Source organism: Arachis hypogaea, chromosome 1 (assembly GCF_003086295.3).
Source record: "Arachis hypogaea cultivar Tifrunner chromosome 1, arahy.Tifrunner.gnm2.J5K5, whole genome shotgun sequence".
Lineage (NCBI taxonomy): Eukaryota > Viridiplantae > Streptophyta > Magnoliopsida > Fabales > Fabaceae > Arachis > Arachis hypogaea.
In genome coordinates, this window is record NC_092036.1 from 45,235,716 (window position 1) to 45,248,399 (window position 12,684).

Genomic DNA, 12,684 nt, shown 5'->3' on the forward strand with positions numbered 1-12,684 from the left:
CTAGTCGGATCAAATCGATTTTCAACGATTCTTTCTTTATTTAGTCTTATATTCTGTTCGAACTGATTTTAAGGTTGATTTATCGATTTTTCAGTCCAACAATTCAATCAGTCCAATTTTTACAACTATAAACTATGTTCTTCTGCTAAGGACATGTTGTCTACTTATGTTCTTCTATCTAACAAACACTACAACATTGGAAAATTAAGATAATAATTATTTTCTATTTGACATTTTACAAAAATTAATTATTAACTTAATAAAAAATTAAATATATAAAAGTAACTTTTAATAAAAATATAATTTTATATTATAAAATTAATGTTAAAATATATTTTTAAAAATAAACCAACTAAATATATTTTTATTATTTTCAACGTTTGAAAACGAGTTCAATTTTCATAAATTAATCGCGCTTTTTTAAATATGAAAAATTGAACATGAAATTCATTTTCAACCAACAAAAAACAAAAAATAAGAACAGAAGACGTTTTCACAAACCAATCAGTCTTTTAATTTCTTTTTTACAATTTTTCTATTGGTTCGGTTTGGTTTTGTTATGAAATTAAAGACTTGAACCAGACCAAACCGTAAAAATTTATAGTCTCAAAAATGCCCCTGCGAACCCTAATTCCTTCCTCAGCCTCGTACCTCACTCTCTATCACTCACTCAAACGCAGTAGTCCAGCCGTCGTATTTTCCGTTCGCCGTTTGCGTCGCAACGCAGCCCAGACTCCAGACGTCGCAGCTTCCGTCCGGCTTCCGATTGCAATCCCCTTTTCGGCCGTCCATCTCCGCCGTTTCCGCGCGCATCCCCTGCATCCGGAATGGAGCCTCAGGTAGTAGTTGGTTCGATTCTGTTCTGTTCTATTATTCTATGGTTTGTGTTCCGTTCTGGCCTTCTGTTCTATCTTTCCAAAATGAACATGAAAAATACATAAAACACATCAATAGAAATTTTTTCCCTACATATCAAATGTTGCATCCTTGAAGAATCGTAACTAACTGGAAAATTAGGACAGAATTAATTTTTGGCAATATATATAATTATTCATTAAAATTCAACCCTTATATGCTGAAAAAAAATCATGTGAAATTTTGTTTGTGCTGTTTTAGGAACATGATGAAACAAAATTGACAACAAGTCCAGTGCCTCTTTTTCTGGTTTTTTGTTCTGATTTATGTATCTATAAATGGGTAGATGTGTGTGTAAAAACTTTACATGGTAGCATTTATTTGTTTGTGTTCATGTTTGTTATACTTTTTATTCAAACTGCAGTGTATCTAACAGCACTTCTAATGCGGTAGAAGAAGCAGAAGAAATGTAAGTCTTTTGGTTTGGTTACCTTTTTTGAGCAAAAAATGATTTGATTCATAAATGAGGGTTTTCAAATTTGAATTGAATGGATTTACCTTTCAGTGCTTGGAATCAACTAGCACCTTTGGGGGAAGCAGGTGGACGAAGACACAGCAGCTGAAAGTCACTAGCCAAAAGCCATTCAAGCTAAGAACTGAGGTAATTGCCTATTTAGATGCAACAAATTGCTGTATAGCCTGTATAGCCGTTCAATGCAACTAAAACATTTTCCATTTCAGTGACATGCTTGCATTTTCAATTTGCTGTATAGCCTGAATAGCCATTTGCTTGCATTTTAGTGACAACAAATGTTTGTGTTCAGTTCAAAATCAATGCAGTTGCACATTTTCTCCTATTGTTTTTGGCCTTGGCCACTGTATTGCCGTGATCTTTGTACAGTGTTAAAACAATAGAATTGGTGTAGGACATGGAATTTTTTCTGAATTAATTTAAAAACTGAACCAAACCAATCCAATTACATTTGGTTTGGTTTGGTTGACCTCAGATATAAAACCGAACCAAACCAAACTGAACATTTTTTGTACGATTGGATCGGATGGTTCTTCCTCCAAAAACCAAACCAAATTGTACCGTAAACACCTCTACTGAATTCTGAACTGTGTGTGCAACGAGCTAGCAAAGTGGAAGATTCAGCATCCGGAGGAGCAAGAAGCAAGAGCAATGCAAGGTGCATCATCAGGCATCGGATACGGTCTAAAATATCAGGTCAACTTCACCAAAAACCCTAAAATATTTATGATTCTCAATCTCCATTGATCTAAATTGTTATCCACTTCTCGTAACATGCATAGGCTCGATGCATTTCGGATGTAAAGGCAGACACGGATCACACTACCTTTCTGGCTGGCACTCTCAGCCTCAAAGAAGAAAATGAGGTAATAATATGCTTAATTTTCGTCTTTCACTTTCTCATTGACATGTGACTCCAATTTCAACTTGTTTCTCATTCTTTTGTTTTGTAGGTTCATCTGATTCGGCTTTCATCGAGTGGAACTGAATTGTTCTGTGAAGGATTGTTTTCGCATCCGAATGAGATTTGGGACCTTGTCTCATGTCCTTTCGATCAACGGATCTTCTCAACCGTTTACTCTAACGGTAATCGACTGTGTTTTACGACTTATTTACTTCACATTGAAAAACATTTTCAAAGTATGTGCGTTTTTTGCGTGTTTTGTGAGCTTGAGAGTTGAGATAGTTTATGCATCGTGTTAGCATCCACAGTTAGACTGGTTTATGACTATTCTTTTTTGTTCGTTAAGGTGAAACTTATGGAGCAGCAATATGGCAGATCCCTGAGTTATATGGTGAGTTGAATTCGCCTCAGTTAGAAAAAATTACATCGCTAGACGGTCATGCTGGTAAGATTAAATGGTAAGTTTGCGATTCCCCATATGCTGATTTTGATTTATCTGATAGGAAGTGATGTAATTTAATATTTTGAACTTCCAGTGCTGGTGTTATATATGAAGTCATTACTCTGTTTTGGTAATTATCTAAAGATGTTGAAGAAATTTTTGAGGATAAAATAGTTAACAGTTGTTCTTAAGGAAGATATTATAACTCTAAGTTTACAGTAAGTATTGGACTTCCCTTTTTCGCTATGTCCTGGAAGGGTTGTCGTTCTTGTCTAATGTATGCGCATTACTCTCTGAATATGATACGCTATTTTATTTTGTCTTCCCAATCCTTACTGAAAATTCACTACCAAACAGTATTCTCTGGTGGCCATCTGGAAGGCATGATAAATTGATCAGCATCGATGAGGAGAACCTCTACTTGTGGAGTCTAGATGCTTCCAAGAAAACTGCACAAGTATGAAGTTCACACTACGTATTTGAAGTTTGTGACGCATGCATGCATAAGAAAATGTCATATTCACACTGAACCACATGTCATTGTTATCCAAGTTACCATCACTTGTTATAATAAGTTAGGCTGCGCTTGTTTTTGAGAAGAGGACAAGACAAGACACTGAGAACAAGACACAAAGGACAGAGACACAAAATTGTGTTCTTGTATTCTGTTTGGTGATAAACTAGAACAAATTATGAAAATCCAATTTATTCTCATTTTTTTTATTTAAAAAATTTGAGAAGAAAAATATTATAATAAAAAAATATATAAAAAATTAACAAGAATAATGAAAGATAGGTGTATCAGTAAATGGATCTCCCTAAAATGACTGAGAAATGAATTTTATATGTTGTCCATAATGGATCTTATTTCGTATTATACAATAGAGTCTATCAGTAATTCATAGGAGAGTGATTGATCATAGCCAGCCATAATATTTGCTGCTAACTGCCTAGTTGTAATTTTAAATGACTCTGATTCCTTGATTTTATGGTTTGATTATTTGGGTTGGAAAAGGAAAACACTATTTGTATTAATAGTCCATCTGCATAAAAGTTAAATATCACAAAGTTACTAGGGATACTGGTATTAGATAGCATTGTATTTAAATGTAAATGTGTTTGGACTTCGATAATCATGGTTTTATTACCTTGAAGAATCCGCTTTACATAGTAACATGTGATTACAATATCTCATATTTGTGAATATAAAATATCTCATATTTGCAAATGGTGTGCAATGACTGTTGGACTAACGGGCACCCCCAACATAAAATGTAGATACAATCACAAGATTCAGCTGGCATGCCCCACAAGATATCTGGTGGGGCATGGGATCCACATGATGTGAATTCTGTTGCCGCAACTTTTGAATCATCTCTCCAACTATGGGATGTCAGAGCAATGGGGTATGTAATGTTCAGATAACATAGTTCATTCTTGTATTGATGTATTTAAATAGGTGATAATATTCCACAATGGTGAACACAAACATGGTTTTATTTAAAAAAATGAGGAAAGTTAGTTTAGTATTGTTGGAGCTTTGAATTATGTTGTAACATGATTCTAGGCATGTTGAAACATCATCTGCTGGTTTTGTTTATTTTTTTAAAGCAAATGCATTTGCAATTATTTCTTCCTTTTCTGTTATTTTCACTTGAAGTTCACTATTGTGGGTTGAGGGAAAGGGTTATATATTCCCCTACAAGCAACTAGTTTTAGTATGAATTAGTATCACTTGGAATTGTTGTCTATTAATAGGATTCTTTGAATTACAGGAAGACTATTTCAATTGAATGCTCCCATGTACGCAGTGTTGATTATCACCCTAAAAGGAAGCACGTACTTGTAAGACTTGAACTTTGTGGTCATTGTTGAAGTGCTAAGTGTGTTTATACAATTCCTCAAAAATGGTTAAAAAATCTGTGTCCGATATAGTATGTGTTTGATAAACTTTAATTTGAATTACGCAACTTCAAGTTACAGAGCAGCTGACTTCTGAGACAGTAGTATTCACCCACATTCCATTCTTATTGATTCAGTTGAATGACTATGATCTGTACAGGTTACTGCAGAACATGAGTCTGGGATACATATCTGGGATCTAAGAAAACCAAAAGTTCCCATCCAAGAGCTTCCAGGACATACGCATTGGTAACTAGCACCTGTAGTTGAAGAGTTGATTTCATTTCTTAGTTATATTACAAAGGATAATGAAAAATAATATGCAAAAAATACTCTTTATCATCAACGATTTTGATGCCCGAATAACTTATGTCTTAATGCCATTATAAGCTTGTTCTTTTATCAAAATAAACAGACATTTGATAGACAGTCTATATTGTATTGCCAGGACATGGATTGTCAAATGTAACCCTGAGTATGACGGAGTGATCTTGGTTATCTCTCATTCTCTCTTTCATACGCACAACACACGCAATCACAAGGATACTGAATTGCTAATAGACCTCTTCTATTTTTCATTTGTATATGGGGTTGTTTAATTGTTTTTCATGATGTGGCTATTTCAGAGTGCTGGTACAGATTCAACAGTGAACCTGTGGCTTGTCTCTCTAGGCAATGATGATGTATCAACTGAGAGGTCATTTTCTGATTTTAAATATTATTAAACATTTTTTTATGACTAATATTATTTTTCTGATTTTCCTATGTATTTCTGCAGCCAAACTGAGTCACCTACTCATTGGGTTGATCCTTTAATCAATACGTATAGTGATTATGAAGACAGCATTTATGGTAAGGGATTTCTTCTTCTTTTACTTAAATTCACGATCTTTAGTGATTTCTATTTCCAACTATTGGTTCATGTTACAGGGCTCACCTGGAGTTCTCGTGAACCATGGATCTTTGCATCGTTATCCTATGATGGCAGGGTAAGATCACGAGAAAAGCTTTCGACTAATCCTCAGTCTTAAATTGACAAGTTCTCCTCATGAAAATTAGAAAATGTAAAAAATAAACAAATAAAAAAACAAAAAGCTGTTTTTATTTGAATGGTCTTAATAAAAAAAATATCTTCAAATATTCTCTGCACCACTAGATTTTCTCTTATATTATGGTTTATGTTGATGGTCTTAGCTGTTTTATCCAATAAGCAGTAAGCTATGACTGCAAAATAATTAGACCTGCTGCTCCTGGTGAACCAATATATTGTGTATTGTAGCCATCGGCGTATTGGACCTAGGTTTGAGTGTTTCATACTTTATCCGAGTTTCTTGATGGTAAAGGCTCAGATCAGTTAGCGCTGTTTTCTATCCCACCTTTCAAAGAATGCTTCTGATCATGTATTTGGGTGATGTAGCTGGTGCCAATGGCATACACTTGTTCATAAGATCGGACTACTTGATTCAACACTTCTAGGTCCTAAACAAAAGTAGTATTGCCTGATTTATTATCTGTCCTATCACTTACAGTTTGGACCGGAATCTAAATCAGTGATTTTCTCTCAAAATTCTATGCATTTATCAAGTTAGATGTTGACATTATAAATAACCATATTAATTTGGCGTTTCTTCTTTTAAAACAGGTGGTTGTAGAATCAGTTAAACCTTCCATCTCCAAAAAATGAAAGTTAAAATAAAAAATCATGGCGTTGTCATTTGTCACCATTTTGCCTTCTTGTTCTGCATCAGTAATTTCCTGCTCCTCGGGTATTGAGATAAACAGATGACTAGAAGACCCAAATGTTCATTACATCATGGTACCATTGGCGGGTTCATGTGGCAAACATGTTTAATGTTTTATGTGCATAACATCCTTGACCAGCAGCCATTCATAGCCCCAAAAGCAATGACATTGTTTTGGAAATTTTTTCGTTTAGGTTGGTTTATGTTTCTAACATTCTTTGGTACGTTTCCACATGTAATTCATGGTTAAACCTAATGCTTAGTTGCAAAACCTCATCATCTGTGCTAAATTGTGGTCTGAGGAGCGAGGTGGAATGTTGAATGCGTTCCATTATTAACAATCTATTATAACGAGTCACGTTCATTGTACTTTGATTTGGATATAATCAAATCTCAGTTGAACAAAAATGTGAGTGTTCTTAGGAGAAGGCTTTTGCTTTCCAGCGGGATTCAAATCCACTTTTCGATCTTTGTCGTGTCACTATTTAGGTTAAGTATTGGTGGAACTGTCAAATAGTGCTCCATTTGATGGAGCTTCCAAAAACATTTTAAAAATTATTCCAGTTTATTTTGTATTTATCAATGAGCAACAATATTTTAAAAATTATTTTTAAACCCCAAACATGAATAAATAAGTTAATTGCATCCAAATCACACACGATGTCAAAAACACTAACATTTGTTGCTTTCATTTTTGTCTCTAATCCAAAAATGAACAATTTTTTTCTTAATTTTATTATTCTGTGAATGCAAACGAGGCTTTGGATGTTAGGATGTCTTAGTTTTCTTGATTATACCCAAATATGAGAGTTGTTATGGGGTTATTTGAAATGGTGACTTGGGCTTGAACATAAGGTTCATATTTCTTATGAGGCAGCGACTGACTTGTTTTGGTGGGGAGTGGTATCTGCAAGAGATTTTGATACTTAAGTTAGCAAGGGCTTTAGGTAAGTTTTTAGTATATTGAGGTGTGAATATACTTGAGGGATGTTAGTGTATTTATAGTAGAATAGATAGTCACCTTTTGAAGTAGTTCCAACTTTAATGGTGGATAATGTTTCCTTTTATCTTGAAATTTTGTTGGAATCTATCTTTTAGTATAGATAGAGATAGCATGAAAGATTCGGGGAAGGCAATTACTTGTTTAAATAAAACTAGACCTTTCTTGCCACGTTTGACCTCTTTAAGAGGTCGGGTAAGCTGGAGAGGACACCCTTTTTGGATGGGTCTGGAGAGGACATCCTTTTTGGATGGGTCTTTTATCCTTATTGGGCATGGCTTTGTCGTGGGTCAGGGTATGAACAGTGCTCATGCTTGAGTCCGAGCTTTCATGAGGTCGGGCCCAGGCATTTTGTGGCTTCAGTTTCTATTATTGGGTACGTCGCCTCCAGGAGGTCGGGTACTCGACGTGTTTCGAAATTTTAAAACGTTGCCTTTTTAATGGTATGGCGAACGTTACGCGGCAGTTTTCTGGAAATCCGCGCGTGGCTTTAAAGAGGGGTGTGAAATGCCTTTTTTGCCCTTTGTTTCTTATAAAAGCCTCGCGCCTTCTTTCTTCACCCTTTTTTGATTCTGAAATCACTCACTTTTCTTTGTTTCCCACCTTAGAAGAAAATACCCTTTACTATTCTTTTGTTCTTGCTTCGTGATGTCGTTCTAGTCCAAGATTTCTCTGTCTTGGACCTTTTGAAGATCTTGTTTTGTTTTTTCGGAGAGGAACGTTCGTATTTCTTGATATTTAGACGCGCCCATCCATTTTTCGCATTTCATCAAGGTTGGTACTTTTGCCCTTGTTTTCTGTTTTCGATTACTCTGAGTGGTACTTGTATTTTCGTTTTGAATAATATTTTGAATGGTGATTTAAAATGTTGTTGGTGACGAAGTTTTTTACTTTTCCTTTTTCATCGTTGATACTTGTTGTTCTTGAAGTTTTGTTGAAACTGTCGCCGTATGAGATTGTTGCCATGGACTATGATTTGTGTTGTCCCTAAATGGTGTTGCTTTTGTTAGTTCAGAAGTGATGCCATTTCTAATTCTTGAATTGCTTGTGCAAAAGAAACCTTTTGAAATCATATTTTCCACACTATTTGCTGAAAACCCAATTTCTTTTGTTTGGTGTCCGGCTTCTTTGTGACAATTTGTTTGTTGTCTTTGTAGGTATACCTTTACGTCTCGATCTGTCATTCACAACGTCTACAAAAGTCCCATCTCATCTAATCTGGATAGATATTTCTGTTCTTACTCCTATTCCCGTTCTTGATAGTGAGTATGCCGAGACCTTCCATACGCACCATAGGTTGTGTGAAAGTCAGGAGGATGAGAGAAATTATGAGATAGTCGTAGCTGATCCTGAGGAGAGGGTATGTTTTTCCCATTAGATAAGTCAGAATGCCCTTTTTTTATGCCTATGATTGTTTTTTCACTAAGCTAGACGTTAGACTTCCTTTTTTCGACTTTGAGATTAATGTCCTCTGGACTTGTAACGTCGCTCCTTCCCAACTTCACCCTAACTTGTTGGATTTTTTGAAAATATACCAACTTCTTTGTCAGGAACTTGATGTCCGACCTTCCCTTAAAGTTTTCTTTTACCTCTTTGTGCTAACCAAACCTTTCGGTTCCAAAAAGTTAGCTTGGTTGTCCTTTCGTGCTGTTCAGGGTAGGAAGGTTTTCTCCATTTTTGATGAATCTTTTCACGATTTCAAAAATTACTTTTTCAAACTCCGAGCTGTAAAGGGGGCCTAACCTTTCTTTCTTGATGAGAATGATTAACATAGTTTTTCGTTATATTGGGAAGAGAAACCGGTTATAGCCAAGTACAATATATATGATTTAGATGAACTCGAGAATAATGTAGTTTCACTGACCTTTTCTTTACTGTTTTAGGGTAGTTTCATGTATTTTCTTAGTAAATAAGCAAGTTTTGGGTAAAAATACACTTACATCTTGATTCAAGTAAACATTGTGAACTTTATATGATTTCATGAGAATTATGCATGAATTGAATGATAAAATGGATGACGCATGATCTCATGACTTGGAACAGAGCTTTGATGCACCCTGTTTGTTTGATTTCAGGACAAAGGAAGCAAAGAAGAGCCACGTTAGCCGCCATGTTAGTCTCACTAACGTGACCACTAACGTGGAATGGGAGCAAGCTTGAAGCGTTAGTGGAAAATTTATCATCAATAACGCCTTCGAAAGCCATCATAACCCACGTTAGTTGCCACGTTAGTTACATTAACGTGGGAACTAACATGGAAGGAAAGGGAAGCTCCAACATTAGTGGTAAAAGTAAACACCACTAACGTTCCAAAGGGCCATACATAGCCACGTTAAGAGTCACGTTAATCCAATTAACGTGAACTCTAACGTGGAATAAGAAGAGATAGGCCAACGTTAGTGACACTTACCTTTGTCACTAACGCTGGGGAAGGCCAAGATTGCTTACGTTAGTGGTCACGTTAAGACCACTAACGTGAATGGTAACGTGGAGCAAGGGATGATAGGCCAACGTTAATGACACTCACCTTTGTCACTAATGTTGGAGGTGGCAAGCACACCCACGTAAGTGGTCACGTTAATGCCATTAACGTGAAGCACTAACGTGGGAAGAAGGGGCGTTTTGAAGCGTTAGTGACAAAGGTAAGTGTCACTAACCCCTCGAGCTTTGGCATGCCCACGTTAAGGGCCACGTTAGTTACACTAACGTGGATCATTAACGTGGGAAAGAGGGACAAGGAACAGTGTTATTGGTAAAAGTGAGTGCCAATAACGTTTGCGAAGGGCTAAGAGGCTACGTTAGTGGTCACGTTAGTACCACTAACGTTGAAGTTAATGTGGATCAATTGGTTTGGAACGTTAGTGACAAAGTTAAGTAACGCTTTCGAACCGAAGTTTACACCTAACGTTAACGCCACTAACGTCCTAACTAACGTCCTCCCATGCCTGACTCACATTCTTTCTGCAAGCAAAGCTTAGCCCACTAAAGACTGTAACTGCTTCAACTAAAGATCAAGGGCCCATATCCAAGACTTGAAGAGCTAACTAAAAGATCAGAAGAGTAGTATGTATAGGAAGTAGTTTTGAACTAGAAAGAAGCTTGGCATTATTGGGAACTACATTCTGTATATTTACTTTCCTGCAAATTCTAGTTTACTAGAGAATGCACTCTTCTCTATCATCTTCCATTTTTAGAGCTATGAACAACTAAACCCCTTTTCATTGGGTTAGGGAGCTCTGTTGTAATTTGATGGATCAATTATAGTTTTCATTCTTCTTCTTCTTTCTTTTCTCTTGATTTACTAGAAAGCTTTCGATCTTAAATCAATTGGTTAGTTGTCTTGGAAAAGAAACTCTCCATAATTGGATCTCCTCTGAGCCTTGGAAAAGGGATGAGGAGATCATGCTAGAATTACTTTCTCATGTTGGACCAAATTGGGGTTTGGATGGATATAGTGACATATAATCCTACCAACACTTTGATTTGGAAATACATGTGGTATAATCAGTGACCATACTTCATCTCTTCCCATGAGCAATTAAATCAAAGAATCGGGCAATTGTTCAAGCTTAGAGAGATTGGGTTGCGAAGGAATTGGGATCCAATCACTTAAGATTGCCAAGGAGATCAATGAATGCATTGATTGAGGAATAGATGAGAATGAACTTGATTCGAAGAATGCAACATCTCCTAAGCCCAATGAATCCCCGATTTCTGATATTACCCATTTTCTTTACCTTCTGCCATTTACTTTTATGTTCATCTCCGCAAATCCCCATTTAAGATTCTGCAATTTACTTTCTGCAATTTACATTCTGTCATTTATTTCCAGCATTTATATTTTCTGTCATTTGCTTTCCCACCATTTAATTTTCTGCAATTATCAACTCAACTTCTACTTAGCTCAACTAGAACATTCCTCCAATTAAAGTTGCTTGACCAATCAATCCCTGTGGGATTTGACCTCACTCTATTATGAGTTTTTACTTGACAATAATTTGGTATACTTGCCGAAGGAAAATTTGTTGAGAGACAAGTTTTCATGCATAAAGTTTATGGCGCCGTTGCCGGGGATTGATTTTGTATCGACAATGATTAAGTTGGAGGATAACTAAATTGAGCAATTTTCTTTGTTTTGATTATTTCATTTTAGTCATTTACTTCTAGATTAGGTTTTTCGTTTCCTTTTTCTTTCTTCTTCATCTATTTTTTTGCTCTCTACAATTTAGTTCACTAACCCACTAACTGTTTGATACATTGCACCACTCACACTAACAACCATTCTAACAAGAGTAATTTCTTCATTTAGTTTCTTTCTTGCTCTTTGCTTTGTTGGTTGTATGACAGGTAGAAGAAGCGGAGCTTCAACTTCCTTTGATTCTGAACCTGAGAGGACATTCCTTAGATTAAGGAGGGAAGCAAGAGGGAAGAGAGTCATTGGTGCTGAGAAAGAGGATGAGTATTTTGAAACAAACATGGAGGAGAATATGGAGAACCACCATGAAGAAGAAGCTCACAACCATGCCAGAGTAGGCCCAGTGAATCATACTGGGCAAGAGAGAAGAGTTCTAGGCTCTTACATCAATCCAAACCCAGGAAATTGTGGAAGTAGCATTCAGAAGCCAACCATACATGCCAACAACTTTGAACTAAAGCCCCAGCTCATCACCCTCGTTCAGAACAACTGTGCATTCGGAGGAAGCGCCAAAGAAGACCCCAATCAATATCTAACCACCTTCCTAAGGATATGTGATACTGTGAAGTCTAATGGTGTTCATCTTAACACCTATAATCTGCTTTTGTTCCCCTTTTCACTCAGGGATAAAGCATCTAAATGGTTGAAATCTTTCTTGAAGGAGAGTTTAACAACGTGGGAAGATGTGGTGAACAAATTCTTGGCGAGATTCTACCCTCCTCAAAGAATCAACAGGTTGAGAGCTGAGGTACAAACCTTCAGGCAACAAGATGGTGAAACTCTCTATGAGGCATGGGAGAGGTTTAAGGACTTAACAAGAAGGTGCCCACTAGACATGTTCAATGAATGGTTACAATTACATATTTTCTATGAGGGTCTTTCTTATGAATCAAAGAAGGCAGTAGACCACTCATCCGGTGGATCTCTAAACAAGAAAAAGACCATTGAAGAAGCCATAGATGTCATCGAGACTGTAGCTGAAAATGACTACTTCTATGCTTCTGAAAGGAGCAACACTCGAGGAGTGATGGAGCTAAACCATATGGATGCATTGTTGGCTCAAAACAAGATGATCACCAAGCAGTTAGCTGACCTTACCAAGAAGATGGAAG

General features: G+C 36.4%; 1 protein-coding gene and 1 non-coding gene across 4 annotated transcripts; one reads left to right on the plus strand and one right to left on the minus strand.

Moving 5' to 3' along the window:
* The first annotated feature begins 540 nt into the window (after nucleotides 1-540).
* LOC112803273 (WD repeat-containing protein DWA2) lies at nucleotides 541-6,785 on the plus strand. Of its 3 annotated transcripts, none has more exons than XM_025846782.3 (16): nucleotides 541-839; nucleotides 1,280-1,324; nucleotides 1,421-1,516; nucleotides 1,995-2,083; nucleotides 2,170-2,253; nucleotides 2,341-2,473; nucleotides 2,638-2,749; nucleotides 3,091-3,190; nucleotides 4,012-4,139; nucleotides 4,509-4,578; nucleotides 4,796-4,884; nucleotides 5,084-5,129; nucleotides 5,262-5,332; nucleotides 5,414-5,487; nucleotides 5,566-5,624; nucleotides 6,278-6,785. In XM_025846782.3, exons 4-16 carry the CDS (start codon nucleotides 2,039-2,041, stop codon nucleotides 6,317-6,319), a joined length of 1,053 nt encoding a protein of 350 aa, XP_025702567.1. In that variant the 5' UTR covers nucleotides 541-839; nucleotides 1,280-1,324; nucleotides 1,421-1,516; nucleotides 1,995-2,038; the 3' UTR covers nucleotides 6,320-6,785. The 3 variants fall into 3 exon arrangements, with proteins under 3 accessions (XP_025702567.1, XP_025702572.1, XP_072054242.1); XM_025846787.3 differs by having other exon boundaries at nucleotides 630-839; nucleotides 2,000-2,083; XM_072198141.1 differs by having other exon boundaries at nucleotides 638-839; nucleotides 1,117-1,324.
* A 5,520-nt stretch (nucleotides 6,786-12,305) lies between these two features.
* On the minus strand, nucleotides 12,306-12,409 carry LOC112712157 (small nucleolar RNA R71). Its single transcript, XR_003157696.1, has one exon. It is a non-coding gene; the product is annotated as a small nucleolar RNA R71 (small nucleolar RNA).
* Between the last annotated feature and the right edge of the window lie 275 nt (nucleotides 12,410-12,684).

Excerpts from the sequence above, each read along its gene's own strand:
- LOC112803273 (XM_025846782.3), top strand. The coding sequence starts at position 2,039 with ATGCAAGGTGCATCATCAGGCATCGGATACGGTCTAAAATATCAG. Across the intron at positions 3,191-4,011 it reads CTTCCAAGAAAACTGCACAA|ATACAATCACAAGATTCAGC; the intron begins GTATGAAGTTCA and ends CATAAAATGTAG. Across the intron at positions 5,130-5,261 it reads AGTATGACGGAGTGATCTTG|AGTGCTGGTACAGATTCAAC; the intron begins GTTATCTCTCAT and ends TGGCTATTTCAG.